At 41.8% G+C, this 26,125-nt stretch overlaps 4 protein-coding genes across 6 annotated transcripts; 1 reads left to right on the top strand and 3 right to left on the bottom strand.

Annotated features, from left to right (window-relative positions):
* Positions 1–2: 2 nt before the first annotated feature.
* LOC115578498 (XK-related protein 8-like) lies at positions 3–4,511 on the bottom strand. The gene is made up of 3 exons (XM_030411488.1): positions 4,049–4,511; positions 3,072–3,262; positions 3–2,506 (listed from the first exon to the last, which is right to left on the bottom strand). Exons 1-3 carry the CDS (start codon positions 4,342–4,344, stop codon positions 1,770–1,772), a joined length of 1,224 nt encoding a protein of 407 aa, XP_030267348.1. The 5' UTR covers positions 4,345–4,511; the 3' UTR covers positions 3–1,769.
* Positions 4,512–4,732: 221 nt separating this feature from the next.
* xkr8.3 (XK related 8, tandem duplicate 3) lies at positions 4,733–9,898 on the bottom strand. The gene is made up of 3 exons (XM_030411487.1): positions 9,237–9,898; positions 7,843–8,030; positions 4,733–7,634 (listed from the first exon to the last, which is right to left on the bottom strand). Exons 1-3 carry the CDS (start codon positions 9,560–9,562, stop codon positions 6,883–6,885), a joined length of 1,266 nt encoding a protein of 421 aa, XP_030267347.1. The 5' UTR covers positions 9,563–9,898; the 3' UTR covers positions 4,733–6,882.
* A 2,234-nt stretch (positions 9,899–12,132) lies between these two features.
* On the top strand, positions 12,133–18,459 carry srsf4 (serine and arginine rich splicing factor 4). 2 transcript variants are annotated; one of them, XM_030411490.1, is made up of 6 exons: positions 12,133–12,335; positions 13,670–13,857; positions 15,668–15,774; positions 16,048–16,262; positions 16,436–16,513; positions 17,552–18,459. In XM_030411490.1, exons 1-6 carry the CDS (start codon positions 12,229–12,231, stop codon positions 18,039–18,041), a joined length of 1,185 nt encoding a protein of 394 aa, XP_030267350.1. In that variant the 5' UTR covers positions 12,133–12,228; the 3' UTR covers positions 18,042–18,459. The 2 variants fall into 2 exon arrangements, with proteins under 2 accessions (XP_030267350.1, XP_030267352.1); XM_030411492.1 differs by lacking the exons at positions 12,133–12,335; positions 13,670–13,857 and adding an exon at positions 13,884–15,244.
* Positions 18,460–18,990: 531 nt separating this feature from the next.
* On the bottom strand, positions 18,991–25,879 carry msto1 (misato mitochondrial distribution and morphology regulator 1). Of its 2 annotated transcripts, none has more exons than XM_030411482.1 (14): positions 25,680–25,879; positions 24,583–24,712; positions 24,388–24,457; positions 24,022–24,097; positions 23,699–23,759; positions 23,452–23,605; positions 22,973–23,087; positions 22,690–22,824; positions 22,420–22,572; positions 21,912–22,043; positions 21,635–21,819; positions 20,613–20,717; positions 20,401–20,513; positions 18,991–20,078 (listed from the first exon to the last, which is right to left on the bottom strand). In XM_030411482.1, exons 1-14 carry the CDS (start codon positions 25,761–25,763, stop codon positions 19,819–19,821), a joined length of 1,773 nt encoding a protein of 590 aa, XP_030267342.1. In that variant the 5' UTR covers positions 25,764–25,879; the 3' UTR covers positions 18,991–19,818. The 2 variants fall into 2 exon arrangements, with proteins under 2 accessions (XP_030267342.1, XP_030267343.1); XM_030411483.1 differs by having other exon boundaries at positions 23,452–23,602.
* Positions 25,880–26,125: the final 246 nt, after the last annotated feature.

Here is a 26,125-nt window from a genome sequence, read left to right as displayed (position 1 = left end):
AGTTTATGTTTATTATTTATTGGTGGAAAAAAAAAACATTGACAAATGAGACATTTCAAACAAAGTCGAGGTCAATCTGAGTACATAAAAGGCATTACTGGCTACTAAAAATCCTTCTGTCCACATGGGCCATCATCCTAAATGGTGAGGATTTCATTGCCGGAGCAGCAAAACGATACAAAAATGCTTGAATTTGTTCGCTGTTTGGGTTTCAGTAAGAGTGAATGAGAGATGGATCTACTTACAAACTTGTGATGTCTTCACAATAAAATCTACCCCACATTTTGCCAGTTAAACGCTTTTAATTTGAAGCAGCAGCAATGGATGTTAAGACTGCTCTGACCCTGTAAGACAACAAGATATAATTGATAAAAGTGCTGGATTACATTCGTGCATCCCGTGAGTCCCTAGTGTAAAGGCAGGAAATCTGAATCCAGTGCCGGAATGGCGGACTCCGCCACTATCAATAAAAGCTACAGAGGTAAATACATTAAGTCACTCAAATAATGGTGCCTGGTCCTCTTGGTGAAAAGATGTTCCCTAAGACGACTCCTGGATGTAAAAACTGCTGCTTAAAAGTGATTCCTGACAGAGTGGTTCTTCTCACTGTAGTTTATCTATACTGAACTATTACTGGCTGGCTAAACAGGAAGGTTAAAATAGTTTCTCAGGACATTTGTGCAAAAACTGGAAACGTTTCTGAAAAAAACGCCATAAATTAAAAATAAAAATACATTAAAACAAATATAAATAGTAACACAAATTAGGTTTGATCTCACAGGAATCTTGCAGGACTTCAACTTTGGATTGTAAACCATCTTAAATGAGTGCATCTCAATTTCCCCCGTATAGTGTTTTGAGATATTAGTGAGGAGGCTGTTGCAGTTAGTTTTTTTTCTCTGTGTCAATCATTTTTCATGCAGTCCCTTAAAGTTTGGAATGCATTTTGCACCAAAAGGGGCACTCCACCAAATTTACACATTTGCACACACTGCAAACATGAATAGAGTCGTGTGAAGCCTTTTGGGGCTTCAGGTCTTATATGATAAAGTGCCTCCAGTGATGTCACTCAGTAGCTAAGTTGCATTGTGGGCAAGTGTTGAAAAGGAAGAGGAATGCTTGGAGTAAAAAAAAACATATGGTATCAGCGAGAGCAAGAGTTAATTCACAGATCCAATACTATGTAATTATTAGAAATGGGACGTTCATCTTCCCAGCAGCTTCCTGTATACAATTTGACTAGAAGCCAATATCAATAAACACACATTCGTACATTGGTAATATACAGCTGTGAAAAGATACTAAAAATACTCTGTATCGGTATCTGGAAGGGGGAAAAAAAAAGGTATTTGACATGTCTAGTGTTGTCCTCCGTACGTTGTACTGCTTTAGCATCATAACCGGATTCCTTCCGAGTAAGTCTGAGAAGGAGGAACATTTACAGCGACCACACAGTATTTCATTCCACATAAGGCCACTTAAGTTTTGTTTACTGTCAATACTGTACACAAATCCTCTAAAAAAAAGATTAAATAAAGACTGACAGCTTAATGTGCTTTGGCTCACAGTAGTGAAAATGCAGCTATCCCAACTTGAAGCTGAGTCGTCCCATGAGGTCGTTTCTGTGGTGGACCAGAGACAGCAGGTCGCAGTCGTCCTTCCCGCGCGACAACCCCCATGATGCTGGTTGATCAGGCCGGTCAGCGGAGAGTCTGCATGACTCAGTCTCTTTCTAACCTCCACGTCTGCCGGATGTCAGGCGATGCAGGTCAGGAGTAGAAGTTCTCGGCCAACTTCCTCATCCTCTTATTGCAGCGCTTGATGTTGGGTTCTGGTGTGATTACATCGTCCATAGGAACTATAAGCGACCTCATGACCACAGGAGAATGTCCTTCATCTGATGAGGGCAAAGGAAAGTCTACCTCATCCAACTGCACCTTGTTGAGGTTTGGATGAAAGAACTTATAATATATCATTTTAGAGAAGAGGCCAAGAATGTAAACTCCAACAACGCTGGCTGCGGTGATTATGGCATTCAGGAGTGATGTGTCCAAGTAAGGCGGTTCTGGGCTCATCTTCATCCAGCAATACAAACCGCAGAGGAGGGAAATATCCGCCAGTATGTACCCATGATAGAGCAGAGTCCGGTACCTCGTCTTCCCATCGACCACATTAAACCAGTCGAAATACCAAATGAGGCCCACGGTGGCTCGGTAAAGCCACTCTCCAAAAGTGCTGTCCATGAAATTGGTCTGGGATCGCCAGGCGCAGAAGAAGAAAATTATCCAAGAGCAAATGAAGTGGGTGAGAATGAAGCAGGGCAGCACGGAGGCGAACAGGGCGAGGGCGGTGAGGCGAGGCGCGATGAGAAGTAGATTCCAGAGGAAGTAGACCACCGATGAGGTCACCTGCTGCTTCTTCTTGTCAACCAGGAAGGAGCGCAGGGAGCGGTGGTACATGGTGACGCTGCAGGCGATGGCCAAGGCCGACCCGATGGCCTTCAACACTGAGGAGGAGGAGACAAAGGTGTCATTAGAGAAGCTACAACTGGAAAAGAACTTTCACTTTTGTTAATTTTTGATGAAGTAAAGCACAGACAGCAGAAGTGAAAAACAGGATACTGCAGGAGTCAGATGAAGAAGGGTCAGTCCAATGTGACATCCTACTCCAGTCATGTCACTTCCTTCCTTATTTCTGTGTTATTATTGGACGGCTGAGATGCCTTTTTTCCACAGGTTGTATGAAAATTATGCAGAATAGCCAAGAGATGTTTTCTTAAAGGTGCATTTAGTCATTTTTACTGATTGGACCTGAATTTGCCTCTCTCGTATTGTGTTGGAGGCCGAAATCTCACGGATCTAAAAACCTCAAAACATTGTAAGGTCGTCTACTACTGAGGGTGAAGAAGACAATGATGTTAAAAATACTACAGAGTGATACAAAAAAAAAGTTGTGATTCATCAGCTAAACCAGAACTGACCCTCATCCTTGGCTACATCTGTTCTGCGCCGATGACTAATCTGCCTGGAATCTACGTGTCTCAATCCCAAGACACGAGTAACATACTGCACCTGTCACAGGGTCGAGCTGGTTGCGCTGCAGAATGATGGTGAGCATGAGGACGAGCTGAGGGCAGCTCTCCGAAAACGTCTCCATGAGCCGCAGCATGCTGAGGTCGTGGCTCAGGTACACCGCGAAGCCCTCTCCCTCGTGGACCTTTGTGCAGAAGCTGCGTACGGAGAACTCGAAGACACCTGCGTGCCTGGAACACACCGTAAATACTATCGTTATCATCATATATCAACATAAAAACCAGTTATAACAGAGACATACACACCAGGAAAGACATTCTTTTGACTTATTTGGCAGTGTGGTCACACATAAGATATGAATCTGTGAACAGGAGCCACTGGATGTCAGCGAAACCAGTTTTCAATTATCAGATTATCCTCTATAAAGAAGGAAACAGTGGTTCAGCCCATATTCCTGCTAATCCTGAACCACTGTGGGAACAAAAACCCAACTACATGAACAAAAAGACACAGCTACACAGAAAACAGGCTGCGTTTCACTAAAACCTCCTGTGTCATGAACTGTGTAAAGAGGAAATGAAAAAAGCGATGTAATCCATAGTGGAATATTATATAATGTTGTGTTTACTTCTACAGTTTGATATCAGAGTGCAATTCTTTTACAATTTTCCCGTTTACTGTATGCTAAAACTACACATATACACACCACCCTAGTTTGGGAGTAGGAAGTGCGGTAAGATGTCGCCACAGTTTTCCTTTCGGATTCTTAGCACTGGTATTGTTGGCATTTCCCATAAATGGAATTGTCATGAATAGAGTGAGTGTGGGTGGAGTTCTCGGTTACGGAGCCAAACATTTGAAAGAGAAACAACTAAACTTCAACTTAATTTTAAACCCTTTAGTTCCCAGCATCCACAACAGGTTTTCCACTCAAACTACAGAGCAGAGCAGAAAGAAAAGCAGCCCGGAGCTATTTAAAAACACCAACGATATTAGAGGATACAAAGCCACACAACCTGAAGTAGATTCCAAGTTGCAGCACATGGAGCAGCCTTAGTTGCGACAGGCTCAGGCATTTCTCAACCTTCGTGTCCTCGTAGCTGTACCAGAGCCAGCTGAAGGCCTGGACAAGAAGGGACGAGCCCACGAGAAACAGCAGCAGGAATCCGAGGGGCGCGTAGGCCTTTTCATTGTAGAAACTCACGACAGCGCACACGTCCAGCACAATGTCGAGAACTAAGAACACCAGACCCAGGCAAGTGAATAAGAAGTCCAAGGGGGACAACTTAAACCCAGCAGTGTTGCCTGTCATAGTAAACTTCCTCCACGTCCCCTTTAAGTGCCTGCAGGAAGAACAGCTACATACTTCAGGACACAGCTGTGCACACGACACACCTCAGAGGTCTTTGAGAGGCAACCGAAAGTAAAGAACGAGCCCAAGTTCAGCGATGAAATCTTGTGTAACTCCTCCTACGAAATGTCCCTCCTTCAGGCATATTTGAGACCTTAAAGAGATACCGCGTCATCATTAGTGTCATCATAAGCAGGTTACGTAATATGTAACTCGCACTGAAAGCTGTCACTCAACAATCAACACTGTCAAATTATGACATTACCGTGGAATAAAGCGAGGAAGGAGGAACTGAGCTGTGAACCATCCAAATCAGAGTCGCAGAAAAAAAAACACATGTTCAAAGAGATAACGCAACATCGTTCCACTTTAATAATTGCACATGGCAAATGAGGTAAAAGATTAACAACCAGCAGTGACCTTGACTTTTGGTTTCAGCAGAGAAGTGGATCTACAAACACTGTGAACGAACATCTGCGGGAATGGACAGTGAGCTGAAAGAGGTTTGACAGGTGAAAATGACTTAAAACAACAAACATGCTCTCTCTGAAATCATGCTGATTGTCAAAGTGTAGCACTGTTTCACTCACCACACTGAGAGAAAAGACAGAGTTGATGATTGACGCGTGACTTTTCAACAAGCAAACACTGAAAGAGTGAAAGAACACAAGTAACACTCGTGTTTGAAGCTATTTGACAACTAAAGCTACAATGATGACATCTGTTGTTGAATATGTAGAGCTGCAACAATTAATTAATAAGTTGACAAGTATTGAACTAATCAACTATTTTGACAGTAGATTCATAACTTTGAGTAATGTTTTAAAGAAAAAAAAAGTGAATATATTTTTTTTTTTTCTTGGAGTTTTGGACAATACAACACATTTGAGTACGTTTTCCCCCTTTTCTCACCTTTTTTAAACCAAACAACACATATTTATCGAGGAAATTATAGACTTCATGAAAACGATCATTAGTTGCAGCCCTAATTATACAAACAATTCTTAGGTGACATGTAGAAAAGTAGCACTTCCTGACTTGTTTTACAGCATTAATACCATTTTGATAAAAAACTAAAAAACAAAACAGCACCCATCAGGTGCTCTCACTGGGTTTCCCACAGTGACAAGAGCATAAGAATTACAAAACGAGAGATTATGGTCACAGCTACATTCAAAGTCCTTCAATCAGTAACAGTCCCAACAACTATAACACGACCCAAAAACACAACATACACATTTAAATAGCCCTTGTTGTGATATAAAACCATTAGGAATCTGATGTTCTTTGAATTCACACATCACGTTTGTGCAAGGCTACGAGGAAACCTACGTGATGTGCACATAACAAGCCTCTCCTTTTTCTGCAAGAGGTTTAGTAAAGGTTACTTAACCGTTTCAAATTTGACAGGATAATCTCCAAAATATTGTGATTATTATACGTTTTATTATTTTTTGACATTATAGATAAAGTATTTGTTGTTATTTATTACTTCCCTTGTTGTCAAGAAACAAGGTGATTTTCTTACTTGCTGTAAGTTTGTATTTTGGAAATACAAGGTTTTCTCACAACCACATCAACAAAACCCTTTTCAACACATCGTATGTCTGGGAAAAAAAGTTGTCACACGCATATGTAAAGATAACAAAACATAAACTTGCTCTGTAGAAAATGTATCAAAAAAACTTTGCTTTGAAAGTTTAGAAATAAGCTTAATAAATGGCCGCGTTTTCAAGTAGCTTCAAGAAATATTACAATGTATGTACCATCTACAGTGAGATGAGAGGAATTCAAGTTTTTCCATACAGTTTATATGCTGTTTGTAATGACTTATTTTCACAATATTTATAATAGATTTCCCAATAATGTACCATAGAGCAAATGTGGAAAACAGTGTTAGGAAGTCTTTTGTGGCTCCAGAGTAAACTGCATAATAATCTGATAAATTTCCTCTAGTGATGTCACTCGGGGGCTATATTGCATTGTGGGTACTGTAGGCACCAGGATAAGAAAAAGGAAAAAGAAAGCGTGGAATTAAAAAAAAGTCTATATCTGTTTCTGCTGTACTGATTTTTATCATTTGTTATGTTTTTAATCCATCCATAATAATTCCAACATGTTCATTGGATTGCAATGTTAGACCAGTGGACTGCTTTTCAAGACCTGTTGTCTACATTACCCACAATGCAACTTAGCTACTGAGTGACATCACTGGAGGCAATTTATTACATGCAGCTTCCTATGGAGCCACAAAAGCTTAAAAACTACTATTTTCACATATGCAGTAGTACTCCCCAATACCTGTAAACACACCTTTGGTGGTTACCCTTTAAGTACATTTTACAGCTTGTATTTTGGTCCACAGTATAAGGAGAATGTGGTGAATTTGCAGCATAAATAGGAGACATCTTAAAGAGAGATTGCTGCATTGAATCAGTTCTATAGAAGGTAACATTTATCAGTAGTACACATCTGGCCAAGCACACACAAAATCAGACATCACAGTCTTGACAGCTCTACTCTGTTTGTGCTAACAGTGTTTCTCTCAAGTCTTTGCTCGGAGTAAAAATGAGCGGCATGGCAGGCCATCCGTTTGTTGAGAAGCTGGGACAACGATGTGCCGTCCTGGATGGAAAAGTCTCTAAAGGACACTTCTGCATCAGGCAGATCAGTGGGAAGTCCTGGGTCCCTTGCAGGGGGCCTCCACAGCTTGGGGTGGAAGTAGCAGTAGTAGACGGTTTTGAAGAGCAGTCCCAGGAGGTAGGTGAAGGGTAGTGTGATGAGCAGAGCGAGGGCGTAGGACTCAGACTGGACATGGTCTCTGTAACACCACCAAGTTGCCAGCAGGATTCCTCCATCAGTGGTGATGAAGGAGTGGTAGATGATGCTCCTGCCTCTGGTGCGACCCTCTGCTACATTGAACCAGCTGAAGTACCAAATGAGCCCTACGGTGGCCCGGTAAAGCCACTCCCCACTGACGCTGTCCATGAAGTTTGTCCTCTGTCGCCAGGCCCACAACACAAAGACGAACCACAGCATCAGGAAGTGGGCGCCGATGTACCCGGGCAGGACAGAGGCAAAGAGGGCCAGGACTGCAACACGTGGGGCGATTAGCAGCAAGTTCCACAGGAAGTAGATTAAAGAGGAACACCAACCCTGCTTGGCCTTATCTGGGAGGAAGGAGCGCAGGGAGCGGTGGTAATCCACCACCATCCAGGCTATGGACGTGGTTGAAGCAGCGATGCTCACAACTGCAAACACAGAAGTTAAACCATCAGTGTAGCAACCAAGAGGAAGTGAACACGACACATATCTGTGGTGTGTGTTGACTTCCTAAAACCCAGGTGGTGGGTTCTTACAACCTCAACTGTGCTAACTTTGATTCTGAAATGCCACACTTGATTGCAGATGTATGATTTTATTGTAGGTAGGAAGCAAATCAAACTAAAGAGAACTCACACTGAACAGTCCTGGCCTTGTTTGTGCGCAGCATGACATAGATCATGAGGGTGAGCTGGGGAGCACTCTCACAGAAAGTCTCGATAAGCCGTAGCATGCTGAGGTCGTGTGTCAGGTAAACAGCGTACTCTGACCCTTCCTGTTTTCGCCACCAAACCCTGAAGCCTTGACGTATGGCAGAGATGTGCCTGCATGGATGAACATGTCAGAGAAGTTATGACACACAGTTCACAACATATTCTTTTGAGAAGCAATCTGTCAGGATGCATTAAGTGTCTTCAACAGCACTGACTCACGCATACTTTGAGCTTTTCATCCCACATTATTTGTGCATTTCAAGCATTCAGTTCTCTTCTGAGACACTATTCATGTTCACAGCACCTGTCAAATGTTATTACCAACTTGCATGCCAGCACAACTATGTAGGACTTTCCAGTTTGTAATAACTAGATAGAGCAAGAAATACTCCCGAAGCTGAGGTGGTTATGCCTGGGGATGTGTCTGAAGAGTATTTTTCCAGTTTGTCAAGACTTCAGTGTGTATGCATCACACATTTCATGTAATCTGCTGCAGAATCACTTCACATGTATTAAATTTATCAGAAATGTATCAGAATTTGAATATTTACAAATGAAGTAGAAATAAAAACTCAGAAATATGAACTTTTTCCATAACTGAATAAACAAGCTGTTCTCAGAGGACAATAAGGAGAACACTGTTTGAAGTTTGAAAGGTGGCAGGGTCCGCCAAAAACAAACAAAGTGAAACAGTATGAAATTGTGCTTTAAGGTCAGTTTGTTTCTTCTGTTTATTCAGTCTTGAAAGCAAACGGAGTTTGTTTATTTACACATAAAAAAATAGTCAGATCATGAAGTTTGTTCTTACTATATGGTTCACCTTTAACTACAAAGCCTATCATGTTGAACAGTCAAAAGACTAAATATTAAGTAACTGCAGTCCAATATTTACTTTTATAATAGTTGTATACATTTCCTGTATTTCTACTTAAAAGGGCACTATGTAGAAATTCAGACTCAGATTCTCAATATTTAAATGATTAATGAGGTAATAATACAAACTATTTTCCATGAATGAATAAAAAAATAAGGAAAATAAGGTCTGCTAGAAAGATGGCAGGGTCCGCCATATGTAAACAAAGTAAAACAGTATGAACTGTGTTGTCCTTTAAGATCAGTTTGTTTATTCACTCATGAAAAAAGTGTGTTTCTTTAGTTTATTTAAGGCATAAAAAGTATTCTCCTCTAATTAAAAGATTTTCCCAAAAACAACACCTTTAAGTGCAGTTACAGTCCCAGTTTGATATGTATGCTCTGTCTAAACAACCAAGTGATCAGCTGCACTGATTTTCATTAAACATTCAATCAGTTCTCTACCTGCAAAGGAACCCCAGCTGCAGCACATGCAACAGGCCGGAGAGCTCCACTCGGTCCCCGAACAGCACTGTTCCCCCTCCGGTCTGCCCGCTGAACCCCGGCAGCTCTCGGTCATACTTGAGCCAGAACCAGCTGAACATCTGGACCACGACCGACGACAGGACCATGAGGCCGACCAGCACCCCGAACCAGAGGAAGTCCCCCCGGCAGTAAAACTCGGTGGCCACCCACACGTCCGAGCCCCAGTCTACCAAGAAGGTGCACACTCCGATGACAGAGAAGGCGAAATCGATCCAGGAATACTTCGAAAAAGTCGCCTTCTCCATGACAAGCTGTGCCCGGGACGCTTCACGCTAACTTAAAGTTGACCAACCGTCCGACCTGTTGCTGGTTAGCTAACATTCGGCTAACGTCGTGTACCGTTATTTCCCTCCCAAAGCGACCTCACATTCTTCAACCCATTGGAGACAAAGAACTTCGCCCTCACTTTCACATTTTAGCAGCAGTTTGAACTCGCTCCCAGGACGAAGTTCAACAATTTGAAGGCATATTTGTGGGAACAAGTGCCGGCCTGGAAGATAAAAGTAACCGCCACGGCGAGCAGCTGGTGTGTTTGTAATGATGCTTCTCATAGTCTTTGTTAGCCCCGCCCACCGCGGCTCATACGTGTAGCGACGGGTCACAAAATCCGGGACGGACAGGTGTTAATGTTAAAAACCCACACGGTGTGATCGAATTGTTCGATTAATTGATACTTACATCAACAGAATGTATCGATAACAAGTTTTCTAATCAGCTTATGTTATATTATGACATTTTCCAAGAATGATAAGGCCTTAAATGCTGGTTCCAGATTCTCAAATGCGAATTTCTACTGATTTTTCCTGTGTGTCAAAAGGAAATGACAATAAATACATCTGGAATGATTTTGATGTTCAATTAATTGTGGTAAAACGTATCAATGAAACTTCACTTTGATAGACGGTTAGCTAATTAGCTTAAAAAATTACTTTTAAGTAGCTTTATAATACGACAATGTATAATGTACAATGTACGGTGAGATGAGAGGAGTTTGTTGTCATGTTTTTCCACATGTTTTTTAATGATTCTTCAATTGATTTTCCCATAATGTACTACTCCATATAAGAAATGTTAAAAAGTAGTATAAAGTTTTTGTTACTCCCGAGTAAACTGCACATAATCTGATAAATATCCTCCAGTGATGTCACTCAGTGGCTAAATTGCATTGTGGGAACTGTAGGTGCCAGGTTTTGAAAAGGAAGTAGAAAGCGTGGTATAAAAAAAAAAAAGTGATCTCGGTTTCTGATGGGGACATAAATGCCAAACACTGTTCCAGCTTTTTAAGATTAATATTTGTTGTTATGCAGTGTTTTATATGACTGTTGACCTCAACAGTTAACTTAGTCAATGAATAAATGAGTCAATCAGCAGAACATTAATTAAAGGTGCAATATGTAGGATTTGAGTGGTGTAGTTTGCAGTCCTTAAACCTGGAAATCAGTTATCATTTTTGCATATCCGGTTCCCTTGTCTTAAAGTTAATGGCTTTTTTGAATTTGTTTTCAGGTTTTATGTCTAGAATAAGGTCTGCGGTCACTGCACGCTTAAGATATTTACACTTTTTGTTTTACAACATTAAATAAAACATTGAATGGCACATATTTGAATTACAAAGTGTGTCTTAAAAGCAATGGTAGCCAACAAGTTAAATGAGACTACAGAATTGTTGGGGGCCTTAAACATCATCACAGCAAGCACACAGACTCATCTACTCACTATTCTGTCATTACAGGCCAACTTTAGTTACAAAGTATTCAAACTCTAACTTTACAATTAGAAGATTTATCAATTTACAGAAAATGTGCACAGTAATTATTAAGTGAGATGCTTAGTGGTGGTGAAGTTTAGGTCATGCGTCTGCAGTGTAGTCTGTTTATAGCCTAGCTTTTTACTTCTAGTGATTTAATGTACACTTCCAAAATCACGAAGTGGTGTTTATCTGTGAAGACAAGCTTGTTGAAGACCAATCTCATGGGCTTGTTGTTGAGGGAAGCAGCGTGATGTTAACTTCTGGGTTAGCTTACAAAAATATGTTCTCCCTTCACACCGTTATTGATCACTTGTTGGATTCACACTCACAACATATACAAACTTCATAGTAGCTACTTTTTGCATGCTGGGAACTTGGACCTCCAGGGAAGTTTTGGTGTTTCCTCTTGGAATTGTTTTTGCCTAAATGACTAAAAACAGTCAAGCAATTATAGAAATTAGTCACTCCAAATACATTAATCTATTGGTAGTCTCCAGACTGATGGGTAGATAAATCATATCCTTGTGCAGTTAAGTACAGTTTAAAGGTATCTGTACCTGACACAGTTTCATTACTTTGTTTGTTTATGGCGGACCCTGCCACCTTTATAGCTTCAAACAGTGTTCTGGGACCATATTTCCCTTTGAGAACAACTTGTTTTTTTAGGTAACATTCTGAGTTTGTTCTTTCTTCTCCAAAACTGCATTATGCAAAAAAAAAAACAACAACAACAAACATTTCAGAAAAATGTATTGCAATGTATGCAATAAGCATTCATACAGCATGGTTATCCAAAAAAGTACATTTATTATCAGCTATATTCTAAGACTTTTACCCAAGTCCTACTCCAGTAAAAGTATGTTTATGGGTTACTCTCACTTTAATCAAATATTTTTTTACATAACATGTTTAGTTGGAATCAAATATGACTTTTGGCCTCTTTGTACCACCCCAGATAATTTGCCTGGATACAATGGGGCTGCCTGAGAGACTAAACCCAGGCCAGCAGAACCTATGTCACCAGAAGCCACGCCCCATCCAGCAGCGACCTATTGTATCGAAGGAGCGCGTGTATGTATCCCTGCAGCCTCGCGCCTCCTCTCTCCTGTGTGGTGCCGCTCGACGGATCCCGCACATTGCTAGCGCACTGAAGCTAACAATATGTCGAGGGTGTACATTGGAAGGCTAAGCTACAGAGCCAGGGAAAAGGACGTGGAGAGGTTCTTCAAAGGCTACGGGAAGATACTCGAAGTCGACCTGAAAAACGGGTAACGTTGAAGCTGTTTGTCGGTGTCCATTTCCGTCGAGGCTAACGTTAATGTATGCACAGGCCGCAAAGGCCTTGTCGGCTGCAGCCACCGCGGCCCGCTAATGCTAATTCAGCTAGCTAGTGCGGTTAATATTTTTCCAAAAAATCCGTCGAGAATGTGAGCTAAATCGATGTCTTAGTTTTGCTAGTGTGTTAGCATTCGTGATCTAGTACGAAAGCAAAGGTTGATTGTGAGCTTCAGTGAGATTTTTACGATATCCGGACAACGGTGAACTAGCTAGCGATCATGTTGGACGTGGCAATGTCACAGGCGGCTGATTGTACCACAGGCTAACTGTAAGCTAGCTTAAAAAGCTCAAGTCCATGCTCGTGTGTAGCATTAGCTAGACGGGACCTACATTGTACAATGAACGTGCACGCGTTGTTGCACAATTGACTTTATGTTACATGTGTTACTTCCTGTTTGAACAAAATATCGTTGGGCTTCTGCATTCATACGAAGAGTTAATCAGTACTTGCATAACGCGGAATCTCATTTTATTATTTATTATACAACGCGTAGAATTTATTTGATGATTATTTTCACCGATTCATCTTTTGTCGCAAATGTCTCAATTTAAGATGTATGTATTTGCAACCGCAATCCGTGTGTTTTTTGTTTTTGTTTTTTTCCGACCTCCAGTCCAGAACTTGCAGTCTGAGTTGTTAAAACATACCATTGACTTGTCTGTAGCACTGAAATGGGTGTCCACTGCTTAAGATAGCCCCTTTAAGGAAATGTAACATGAGGGTACGCTGCGGGCACACCTGCATTCATAGCTGTGCAACATGGTCCCTATGTACCATGTTTTCTAACCACATGGTGCTATGTTACCTAGAAAGTAATTATCAATAAAACGATCCAAGAAAATAATTTAAAGTAAGAGAAACTCTAAAAATTGCTGAGGGACAAAGGGATATTTTATTTTTACACTTTATTGTCTGTCACAGATCTGAATTTTTGTGTTTTGTGAATGTTTTTTGTCCATCCATCGACCAACAACATTGCAGATGCACACATTTCACAGTATCTCTAAGTTTGACTAGTGTAGTTGCATAAATGTAGCCACTAAAGCAGAAAGTAATGCGATCGGACTCTTAACATTTATTGGATAGACTTATATTGCAGTAATGGTACACGGTTGTAACAAAACCCCAGCTCACACCGGTACTCGCTGCTCAGTAGTTTCCCTTGGCAAACTATTGTCGTTGACCTTCACTGATGTGTATATAATTAACATATTCAAGCCCCTTACCTGATCCCTGCATTAAAACCTGTTCTCTTCTCGTAAGGTATGGGTTTGTTGAATTTGACGACCCCCGTGACGCAGACGATGCTGTGTATGACTTGAACGGCAAGGAGTTGTGTGGGGAAAGGGTCATTGTGGAGCACACCAAGGGACCCCGACGTGATGGAGGTTATGGAGGAGGAGGTGGAGGTGGTGGTGGTGGCGGAGGAGGAGGTGGAGGTGGAGGAAGAAGTAAGTCTGCACCGGTGTTGTGTTAGTGTCACATAAATGATGTCATTGAGGGTTTTCATTCATTACAGGGAACCGTTGATCTTAATGTCAAATGGGCAAAAACTTTAAGCTTGTCCTTGGTGGCTGATGTGCATTCAATTTATATCCTAGTGTTCATGATAGAAATTGTAGGGGTGACACTCTTGACACTGAACATTTTCTGCTCTAGATGACACATTGAGCCTGGTGATTGTTTTTCTTATAATATTGCAGACTATAAAAAAGGGGTTGATGGAACATTGACCTCTCTGATGTTTGTATTTGTAAAGGGTTTGGAAAAAATGTCTGACATGTTGAATGTTTGTTTTTTGATCTAGTTTGAATTGTCCTAGAAATATTGGCATCTTTGTATATTTCACCCAGCTTTCAAATATCATTATCCGCTAAATTTCTGTGAGAAAGGGGATTTGGGTAGCAACAGAGAGGTCTCTGAACCAGACTACAAATAGGGTTTGTTATTGCTAAAAATTCATGAGGGAGAAAATGGGTAATGTTTTACTTTGGTCAGTGTTGGCCAGTTCTACTGATCTCCATTTGATATCCCAACAGAGTCCATCATCCTTCTAACTTTCACACCTTTCAGTGAAACTAGTTGTTTTCATTTAGTTTTGATTGTCCTTGATTCACACACACCCATCCACAACCACCCATCTTAGTCTCATCAGGTCTTGTTGTTGTCCTGGTCTCAATGAGCACTCCTGTTTTTCAATGGCCTGTTTAACATATGGGCATGTCTCTCTTTCTGGATTGAGTACTCCAGTTGTGTTTTTTATTGTCTTGCAAATAAGCTAGCAGACAGTTGAGCTACAGCACTTAACAGTTTATTCACACACCGAGCAGTAGGCGCAGGAGGATATTTCCTTCTCAGCACATAATGTGATTAAATTTGTGTGCACCAGAGCCACCAATGACTTTGAAAAGTGTCTTGGATTTCCATAAGATGGGTTGAAAATGCAGTTACATGTGATGGGGAAATGGCTTACTAATGGAAAGGATATAAATGTTTTAATTTGAATACTGTAAACTAAGTATTTGATTGTTAAATATCTTGTTAGCTATTGATGTCTTATTTCGTTTTTTTATTTCATATAAAATGATTGTCAATTTAAAGGTAAAGATTTAACAAAGAACCTCAATGTTTTAATTGAAAGAGTCCTTTGCTGACTGCCTGCCCCTATTGCTGGCCATGGTGTCCCCCCTTTCCAAGAGTGTGGTTTGACCATTCTGGGCCCCTGGGCAGACCAAAAAAGGGAGCCATTGTGAATGAAGACCGCTTTTCCCATTAGGCCCAGGCCGGGTGGTGAGGATGCCATGGGGTTAGGAACAGATGTGGGTTCAGCTCTTATAGGTGCCTGAAAAAAAGAACATGTTTTGTAACAGTATAATGTTTTTAGATAGGGTAGCATAGAAACTTGCTTTAGTTCACCGTAAGTACTTCCTCGATCAGTTATGTTTTTGAATTTGATTTTTTTCCTTTTTCTTTAAAATAGGCCTATTGACATTTTACCAAAATTTAATGAGCTACAGTTGTGTTTAGGATTTTAAATACAGATCTGAGCTTGTAGACATGAATAATTAGGGTTTTATTTTTTGATTTATGTAAATCCTTTTTTTTTCCACCTTTGTTTTTCACCTTCTTTGTTTCCCTTTCCCAATTGAATATTGACTTATTTTTTTTTAGTGTGTAGCTTGGAGTTTAGTAAAAATACACCATCTCTGTTTTTTTGTCTTGTTCCTCATTTTTCCTGTCCTTTCCTTGTTACCTTAAAAGGTGGATATGGGCGCTGGGGAAGAGACAGATATGGTCCTCCGATAAGGACAGATTATCGACTCATTGTTGAGAATCTTTCCAGCCGTTGCAGCTGGCAGGATTTGAAGGTATGCATTTTGTTGTTGTTCTTTCATAACACGCCAGGCTTTTTTAAGTGTTAAGGAAGTAATGTCAAGGCTAATTAGTGTCATGTTATTTATTATCCGCCTGGTTCATGTACAACTTAAAACTAACATCCACTACACTGGAACTGTCAAACCAGTTTTGCAAGATACATACGTTCATCCCCAGTTCACAGGAATAAACTTTTGTTCGCTTTTGTTGCCATTTTCGTCTTTAATATACAACAGTCTTCAACATGTGTTTCCATTTCTCTAAAGGACTACATGAGGCAGGCAGGGGAGGTGACCTACGCTGACACCCACAAGGGCAGAAGGAATGAGGGGGTGATTGAGTTCAGGCTGTACTCTGACATGAAGAGAGCTCTGGAGAAGCTTGACGGAACCGAGGTGAATGGTAGAAAGATCCGACTCATCGAGGACCGCCCTGGAGCCAAACGCAGACGCTCTTATTCTCGCAGTCGCAGCCGTTCCAGGTGAGACACACCACTGTTATTATACATGACTTCCTGATTCATGTTGTTTATGAATATATTAAGAATGAACGCAGAGGTTTATCTGCACATCACAGAATGGTGTTTCAATGCACAGATTAAAAAAAAAAAAGTTGTGCGTGACTGTTGCTAATTGTTGTTTTGCTTTCTATCAGGTCTCGCTCCAGGAGCCGCAGGTCTCGTAAGAGCCGCAGCCGCAGTGAAAGCAGCAGTCGCAGCCGCTCCCACTCCAGGTGAGTAGTTGAAACCCTTAAAGCGGGGATATTAAACCAAATACATGTTGTCTCTGTAGTGAAATGAGATGTCAGTAAACGTTAAGAGCAAACTGACTTGCAGAAGCTGTATTTATGGATTAGTTTGTTTCCTTCAACTGAACAAGATGCTATAGATGTGCACCATGAGACTAAAAATATGCATTCTAGTTTTCAGAAAGCCTCTGCATGTTAGTAACAACAATGGCCAACCATATTTACGCCTCTCAGCAGAAGTCTATTTAAAATCCACACTGAGATATTGACACTTCATAACCAGTTTGCTGTAAGATGAGAGCACATGACATTTCCATAAATAGATATTTACAAGGCTACCACACAGGTGCATGCACTGGTATGCAAGTAGCCCATAGCAATGGACCGCAAGTTGTAGCCTAATATTTACAGCTGATGTTTCACCACAGCCTCTGTCTCCATGTATTTGATAGCTGTGGACTATTTTAATCCTAGCAGGCCGAAGAAATGTAACCTTTTCAAGGTGGATATGGGCTGGTCTCTCGGTCATAGTTCGTTTACTTGCCATAAAGTCTGATGTCAGAATGTCCCTTTTAAAGCAGGACTCGCGCCTTTTTTATATTAAAACTACCTGCAGGTCATCCTGTCCTTTGTACCCTTCTTTTATGGTGTTAAACCATTCATTAGAAATAACTGGCAGAACTGTTATGAATTAGTGTTCTGAAAGATTTTATTACAGTACACGTTTTGTCAGCAAATTTTCTTTGCATAATTTTTCTTTTTTGAGTTGCTCTGTGCAAAAGGGCTTTTAGTCACAACTACCAGAAAGCAGAACAGTTCTGCTGTAACAACGTTTGAAGCAAGAATAAGAATATTGATCCCTAAATTCTGTGAATGTAAATCAGGGTCACACCCCAGGGAGTTTAAGTATTTTAATTGGGATGGAGCAAAATATCAAGTCGTGTGTGGACATTTGTTTGTTTAAAAAAAAAAAAAAGGCACGGAATCAACAATACTAAGTTTCTCAATTTGATTTGTCCACAGAGCGGCATCCCGCTCCCGCAGCCGTTCTCGTAGCAAGAAGAATAAGGGCAAGGGCAAGAAGGAGGAAGAAGAGCGCAGCAACGGCGCTCCGAAGAACAAGGACCGCAGCAGGAGTCGCAGCCCCAAGAGCAAAAAGATCAAGAAAGATGGGAAGAAGGGCAAGAAGGATGAGTCCAGGTCCAGGTCTCGCTCCAACTCCAGGTCTCGCTCTAGATCAGGAATGAAAGATCGTTCTAGGAAGTCTGGCTCAAAGGGCCGCGAGCAGGCCAAGAGCGATGACGAGGGTGGCGAGCCTGAGAGGGGCTCCCGCTCTCGTTCCCGCTCTCCTGATGAATCCAAATCCAGAGCCAGGTCTAAATCAAAGTCCAAATCCAAGTCCCGTTCCCCATCACCCACCAAAGCCCGCTCCCACTCCCGCTCCGCCTCCCGCTCAGAGTCCCGCTCCAAATCTCGCTCCCAGTCTCGTTCCCGCTCCCGTTCCCGCTCCTAGTTCAGATTTTGGACTGTTTGTCATGAGCCCTAATCCCACCATCTCCCTCGGCCCTCGATTTACATTCCCCGAACCCCACAACACTACCCCTGCCTCCTGTTTTTTGATAAGTAGCTGTAGAATATGTGGCACTCTTCTCGATGTCTTTATGCACATGCTACTCCATTTCATTTGACTTTTACTCTGCCTATTTTTTCATTAGCGCTGTCTTGTATGGAGGTGTTTGTAAAATAACAGGGTTCAGTTTTATAAGTTTCAATGATGGTATGGTAAGTGTCTTAGCCTTTTTTTAATCAAACGTAGAAGCATACTGTTTTGTCAAATTGCCAGGTGGAAATATGTTCTGACATCGCCTCACCTTTTGTGAAATTCCTTGTATCATTTTATTTCAAATTAAAAAAAGAAAAAAAAAGCGTGATCTACATTTGTCTTTGGATTCTTTTTATTATTGGTAGATGTAAAGTCAGTGATGTTGGATTTAATGTAATGATCGGAGCACATGACCATTTACAAAGACTTCAAAATAAATTATAACTCAGTGATTTGTTTGCGTTGTTTTGCGCCCACCATTAGAAACAACAAAAATCACTTGTATAACTGGACTACCACGTCTGCCAACACCTCAAAGCACCCAAGGGAAAAGACATCAGTAATTTGAGCCGAATTGAAGCACCATCATTAATGGACATGTCACTATACATTCAGAGCCAAAGCCATCCCTATTTTCATAAAAGATTAGATTAAAGTACTTCTTTTACTACTTCAGAATGAACTAATGGGCTTGGGGCAAAATTCCACAAGCAGAACACACATTTTGTTTTGGCCTTAATGTTATTAATTCTAATTCTTATGGTTTTATACACAGTAACGTTGGCTTTGTCCCTGAAAATCATCCTAAAAATCATTTTCCGACCAAATTTGAAGCATGATTAAATGTCTCAAACTGAAACCATCTGCCAAGAATTTATTACAATTTTTCAAACCATGAATTCAGAACACAAAGCACTTCAGGTCTCTGGCTTTATCTTCTTTTAAAAAGGTGCAACACATACTATTAAGTTTAAACAATCTAAAATTGATTAATTATCACCAGTTTCAGGGATATCTACTGACGTCGGCATGCAAACCAGCTAGCACCAGCCCATCCTTTTTCAGAATACAACTCCCAGCTCCAAGTCAGAACCAGTAGCTACAAGGCTAACTAGACAACAGCAGCTGTGGTTAGCAGCAGTTAGCTGGCTGTATTTGTGTAAAGAATGAGATTCAGGATGAGGCAGCTTCTAAAATATTACAATTTAAACATTAGTCTAGCTGCTGGTTGTTGTTTTGGGCTCTGGTAATATGAGAACTTGAAGTGCATTGTATGGTCGGAGGAACGTCTGCCCAAAACAGTGTGACACGTACATCTCTTTATGTAAATACAGTCATTTTATATCGTACACTCAGTATAAAAAACGCATTAATTACACATGAACAGTGATCCGAGGAAACGTAACCACAGTCATATGATGCTACATCCTTCACCTTCATGAATACTACACACGGATCTCTTGCAGAGGTCTATGTCCTTAATATTCTCACGTCTTGCAGCGCAGTTCTATCAGAAACTGTTTGCCTCTTTGTGTTTTCAGTATCTCAGTGCTGGTCCGTCACCAACCAGAGGCTCAGCTCCTCTTCCTCTCTGTGTCAGTATGAGTGCATGCAGGCTGGTAAGCAAAGCAGATGCCAGCTCAGCAGCCATCAGTCTATCCAGCCCGTGGACCTGAGACCGCCAGATTCAGTCATCATCATCTTCCTCTGACGAGGAGCGCGTCATCCCGCTGCTGTCGTCACGGTAACACCGGGCCATTAGGCGCAGCTGCTCGAGGGCCTCCTTGTAGTCGGCCATTTCAGGGCCCTGGGAGAGGAAGCTGGGGGCCAAGCGGCGGATGTCGAAAGTGCTGGCGGCCCGATGCAGCTCGGAGAGCCACGGGTCGAGTGCGGGCCCCGACTGGAGGGACGTCATGACGGGTACAGAGGAGACCACAGGGACCCGAGCTGTGGAGACAGGTTGAAGGAGAGTAGTTTTGAAAGGGAACCTCTAACCTGTCATGCTATTTATGCCCATTAGAAAAAAAAACAAATTGACTGTGATCCCGTAATTCTGATTTTAACTGATTGGCACCAGTATTTTAGAAAGACATTGCTGTTGTCCAAGAGAAGGCAGACTTCTCTACGGCCAGTATCTTCAAAACTTGAGGCAAAATAACCTATATAGCACTACAGTTAAGAGGATAACTATGTATTTTGAACTGTCCCCTTCAAGCTACAACAAAGAGACGTGGACAAAAAGATTAGGCGAAACTAGAAATGTGCTTACAGCCGGGCGGGGCAGGCTGGCTCTGCAGGAAGCCCTGAGCATCGAGGGACCGGCTGAATATCTGAGGGAAAGGTGGCGTCAGCTTACTGGGAGTAGACGCCAACTGTAGAGCACTGAGGGAGCGAAGAGGGAGAGAGAGAGAATATGTAAAAATGTATTATTTACCCTCGAGATAAACAAGTGGTATGATTTGTGACGGTGTGGGGACTCACAGAGGAGATGTAGGGTAGAAAGAGCTGATGTAGGCAGCCAGGACGTCTTCCCCGCTGTGGAGGCTGTGCAGAGGAGTGGGTGGTTTAGTCCCTGGAGCCAGAGAGCTGAGGAGAGGAAAACGTGTCAGCAACGCACTGAAGATGAATGTTTAATGCCTGCATGGTTCTGGGAGTTTCTCCCAGTTTCTCAGTTGATGATCCATTAAAATGTGGACTGAAACTTTATATTAGTGTCACTTTTGACTTGATGCGCGACTTTATGAAATACTTAAATTCATTAAAATTCAGTAAGTGGAAAGTTGTACATGCTGCACAGTCATCTAGTGGTCCGACTTTGTCATCATCATTTCCTTATCTGTCTACAAAAAGAGGAAACTGTGTGCTGACGGTTACACCCTAAAGAAGGGGGTTTGTTCTGCTTCACATGGGCTGCAACTCAACTCGTATATTTTTAACCTTTTGTGGTTGTGCCTGTTTTAATCTTTGTTTCTTATTTTGAAGAACTGAAAACACACCAGACTCCTTGTTAAGTTTTGTAAACTATTCTATACATTCACCTTTGTCTTTGTTTAGTACCCTTTAAAGTGTAGTTATCTACATGCAATACATTTGGCTTTTTAAGCACAAACTCAGCTACGTCCGTGACTTAATCGTATCGTACTTAATGGCGTATCTAAAATGAAACGAAAAACTTCACCCATGCCTTTAAAAATGTTGAAATCCTCAGTGATGATGACTCAGAACATCGCTATAGATCAATTCAAGTTTGTAAAAAGACATATAATCAGTTTATACACACACAAATATAACTACATTACTACACTATATTTGCATTAACACTTATTTTTCAATAAAAATGTGTGTAAATCACTGAAAATATTATAGATGTTGTACTAACGCCGCTTACGAGCTCATGATATATAAATACAGTTATGTCTCTATAAAATAAACGTGCTTATTGTTTTAGATACATCTGATGTTTAAAATAAGTATAAAAGCAGGGTTCACCCATTTATGCTGACCTGATTAGTTTCTGGCCCTCAAAGCCTTTGAGTGTCGCCCACTGGCCGTAGCACCGACCGTCGCCAGCTTCAGGGCAAGCCGATAGCGGTTTCCACGGCAACGCATCTGCGCAGGCACTCAGGGCGTCTGGGAGGGAGCTGCCGTGCATCATGGGAAAGGGGAGGGCGCCGTACGCAGCCACCACCTAGAATGTTTAAAGTCAATGTGTCACCATGCCGTCAGAGACTTCGTTAAAGAGAGTGTGCGTGGCTGAAGGAAACGGTATCAGTGTGTCACCTTTCTGCCAGACACGGCCAGTGTGTCCGCCACCTGCCACATGGGGACGCTGTTGTTCCTCAGCCTGTAAGGCAAAGTGAGGGCGTCGAGGGCCAGAGCCAGGACGGAGCTGGAGTGGTACCACAGCGAGGGCTGACACACAGGAGAGACGGCGACAGTCCATCAGTTTTCAATTTTACTTACATTAAAACATGTGCGCACAAATAACAGAATCTATTTAAGTCTTAAAAAGTCCTTAATCATGTATAAACTCAAGACTTAGAATACAGGGGCAGAGAAACAGTGTGATCCGTCTTATTAATTCCATTGATCATCATCCTGTCTCTTTAATTTGTGTTTTTAATCGAATAAAAACAAAGTCAACGAAAAGGCACAAAAATGAGCCACTGAACAGGTCTTGAAAACAAACATTTGATCCAATGAAAGTAGCTGATCACCTCATATAACTAAACACATATCAAAAGTTTAACAATATTAATACTGTAATGATCAGAGAATCAAAGCTCACATCGCAGGTGAGGTGGGGGAAGGTTGTGGAAGAGGAGGGTCGTCGGCCGAATCCTCCACGCAGGGTCAACGGGCAGAAGAAAGAGCTGTTACTGGCCAAGTGGACGGTCCCTAATGTGCAGTTTAAATGGTGGTAGATGTCTTTCATTGGAGTCTGGTCGAAATGAAACAACGGCATCAGTACAGAAGCCCCATTTGAAAAACATCAGCTTTTACACAACAGCAATGGATAAAGTGGCCACAGAGATAACGAGTTAAGTTTGCGACTCACTGAGTTTGGGTGGCTGACAGGCGCCAACCCCCACGTTAGGATGCCTCTCCCGCCGTAAGAGTCCTGCAGCATCTCGGTGACCTTCGACCCCAGGCCTGCAAAGCCGTCAGCCAGGTCACACAAAACCTGGAAACCCTGAGGGGAAAACAGGAGGCAGAAAGAGGAGCGATAACGAAAGGAACGACATATATTTAATGTTTGCATATATGCCTGTTAAATAAAAGAAAGAGCTGTGCAGAGACGTACAAAGTATTCACCCAGCAATCCAAAAACGACGACTGACCTGAAGGTAATCGCACTCCTCCACGAAGAAGTGTAGTCTGTCCTCCAGATCCTCTAACACCGACCCCTGCAGGAGAGCCTCTCCCTGGCCAAAAGCCTCCAGACGGTGAGCCTCCCTGGACAACCACACGTGAAATATTAAAGCTTACTGAACCCACCTTAATGTAAAACAAGAAGATCCATCTTTTAAACTTTTCAAGCAGTGATCTCACATCACCTTTTCTTACCAGGTGTAAAAAGAAAAGGTTAGGCATTACCATTTATGGTGCAGTCACAAGTAAAACAAACGTTTAAAATTCAGCTCACAGAGAGAAATCTGAGACAATGCTGACATCTACTGGGCAAAAGCAGGTACTCAACTGTCTGTGTGGAAGAAACATGCTTTTCTTTTCCTTGCCCGACATTGTCCTGCTATGACTTCGTATAAACACTAAGAATTGGCAGAAGTAAAACACAAAGTGTAGGGAGTCTCCTTCTTACCCGTCGTGGTTATACTGGTGGATGACGGAGATGGTGCGAGGGTGCAGGTGGATCCTGAGGAAGTCGGACCACACCCTCACGCTGCCCTCCAGCCTGTAGCCCTTCTGGATTCGATCCAGCTGGCTGTTCACAGTGTCCACACTCACGGCACCTGCTGGTGGGGGCGTTTTCAGAGGGGGGTCACAGATACGACGAACGCAAAACTCTCACACAGAGATTACAGATGGTTTGTCCACGTTTTTCTTACCCGAGCACTGAGGCTGCTGGGAACTGATGTAAAAATCTGAGTCGCCCAAGATCTCCCCTCTCTGGTGACAAAAACAGCCGTGCGAATAAGACACTCACCAATTGCAAAGACAGAACTAACACGGCAGAACAGAACACCAACATTGAAAGGATGTAAGAAGAAATTAATAAAAGACACAAATATACAGAGGAGTATACAGATTTCGCCGACAACTCTTTTGCGTTTCGTGCTGTAGGTCACACCTTGCATCAGTGTCTCGAGAAAATATCATGATATTATGATTCAAGAGGCTGCTCTGTTCCGTCTCCACCACAAACACTCACATCCAACTTGTCCAGATCTTCGAGAAAGGGGTTCTTCGCAGGCGGACTTTCCTCGTGCATCATGAGGTTTCCCTCCCTGTCAGACAGAGCAAAGTTTTACATAAAAAAAAAAAAGACACCACGATCTGTCCGAACACATTACATGAGCACAGTTAGGAGTGCTCTTCTTGAATAGTATTTTTTTAACTGCTAGAAACAAATGTGTAACAGAAGATGTCAAGTGAACAGCAGTGTTTCAGAGAATAAATGTCTAAGGTTGTGATAATCTGCCACCGATACACTATAACTATGAAAAGGACAGAATCTGTTGGGTCCTAAAATATGTAAACACACAGGCAATATTCAGATCCAGAGACTCTTGTTTACCATGTGACAGCAGAGGTGTCTTTGCCGGGGTCATACAGACTTCCCTCCTGCCGCAGAGTCCGAAGACTTCCTGTCAGGCATAGAGCAGGTGCATTGCCAAGTTACTGAATGAAACTAATGTATATACATTTAAAGAATATGAATAACAAAAACATCTGCCTCAACATCGATAAACACACGTGTTGGAGAAGTTACCTTTGAGATCCATGGCAATAAGGCGAGGTGTGTGGGTGACGTGTCCGCCCAGAGTCTGTCCCTCACGAAACACGACATCACTCTGGACGTCACCCAGAGGCGTCTCTGGGTCGTATGACAGAGACGCATCCTGCAGACAAAGAAAAAATACCAAAATAGAGTCAGCTCCATCTGAGACGAATTGAGAGTGAGATCCAGACTCGTCTTTCTGTTGATTCCTGTACAAATCAAAATACTTTGTGTTTAGGACTATTAACTATTGTTTAGGATATTTAAAATAATTGATGATTATGAAAATAATCATGATTTGCAGTCCTAGTGTACAGTTTATAATCAATTAACAGACATGTACAAAGCTCCAGGGTAGACTTATCAAGTTGGTTAACATCTGCATCTCTGCTACTTCTTTCTAAAAAGACAATTAGCCCAAACATTCAAGGCCTGAAGGGTTTGAGGTTTCAGAAAGGGTGCCAGGCTTTTGTATGGCAGATGTTAATAGAGCTCTTATATGATCTTACATAAACTAAGTTATGTTGATTTCTGACAAGTGTTGCAACTGTAACTGTAGTGTCGTATACGTCCATGTGGGCTGGACACACTACTGTATGTGGATTACACAATAAACCACAACAACTGCCTTTACAGGAGATTGAATGTATGTTATATTAACACAACCAGTATCAACATCTCCATCATTTAAACAGTAGCTAAATTACATATACTAGATCTATTTATAGGTATCCTGTGAAGTGATTAATCTGCGTCTTCTACTTAAGAAGCTTATAAAAATAAAAATAAACCTGTTAATCTGATTTTCAATAGACAGCTAACCTAACACTACTAAGTTAGCATCTTTAGCATCATAAAGCCCGGTGGCTGGCGGTACTAGCTAAGTTGTAACTCCTGTTTGCAAGTTGAATTTTCTCGCATGTCCTCCGCAGTCTCATAAAATGACCATAAAATGCACATTCACGGTGCTGCTAGCATTAGCCATCCCCCTGGTACAGAGCAGAACAGAGAGTACTCTCTGAAGTTTGACAACACATGCAGAGCTAACGCTAGCTAGCTTCGCGTTAGCCGCTTACAGAGTTCCTCACCTGTAAATTCCACCAGTGAGTCCCGACAAAGTTAGAATAATGTCCCAGCTGAAGAGTGATGACTTCTCTGCAAGGGTTACTCATCGTGACGGAACTCAATAATCAGGACAAGATATAAAACTCTCTGCTTTACACATGATGGACATGTTCAGAAATGACAACACTGAACAGCGACACTCTAACCGATGTGGTGCCTCATAAAAAACAGCGTCTGTGATTGGCCAGAAGAGACGCACGGAGACATGTGATTGGATGCGCTGATGACGTCGGCGCGATAGTGTGGTTTCACCGTGCCGTAGCTTCACGTGTGGCGACTGAAAGCCACTCTAAGTTTCTATGATATACATAAATAATTACTAAATAATGATTAAATATACACATATTTATAAATAGTAAGTGTAATGTTTTTTATCTTTATTTTATCACTAAAGCTGAACATTTTACTG

Source organism: Sparus aurata, chromosome 3 (genome assembly GCF_900880675.1).
Source record: "Sparus aurata chromosome 3, fSpaAur1.1, whole genome shotgun sequence".
In the NCBI taxonomy this organism is placed as follows: domain Eukaryota; kingdom Metazoa; phylum Chordata; class Actinopteri; order Spariformes; family Sparidae; genus Sparus; species Sparus aurata.
The sequence above is the reverse complement of the archived record's forward strand: the minus strand, read 5'-3'. Positions and strand labels throughout refer to the sequence as shown.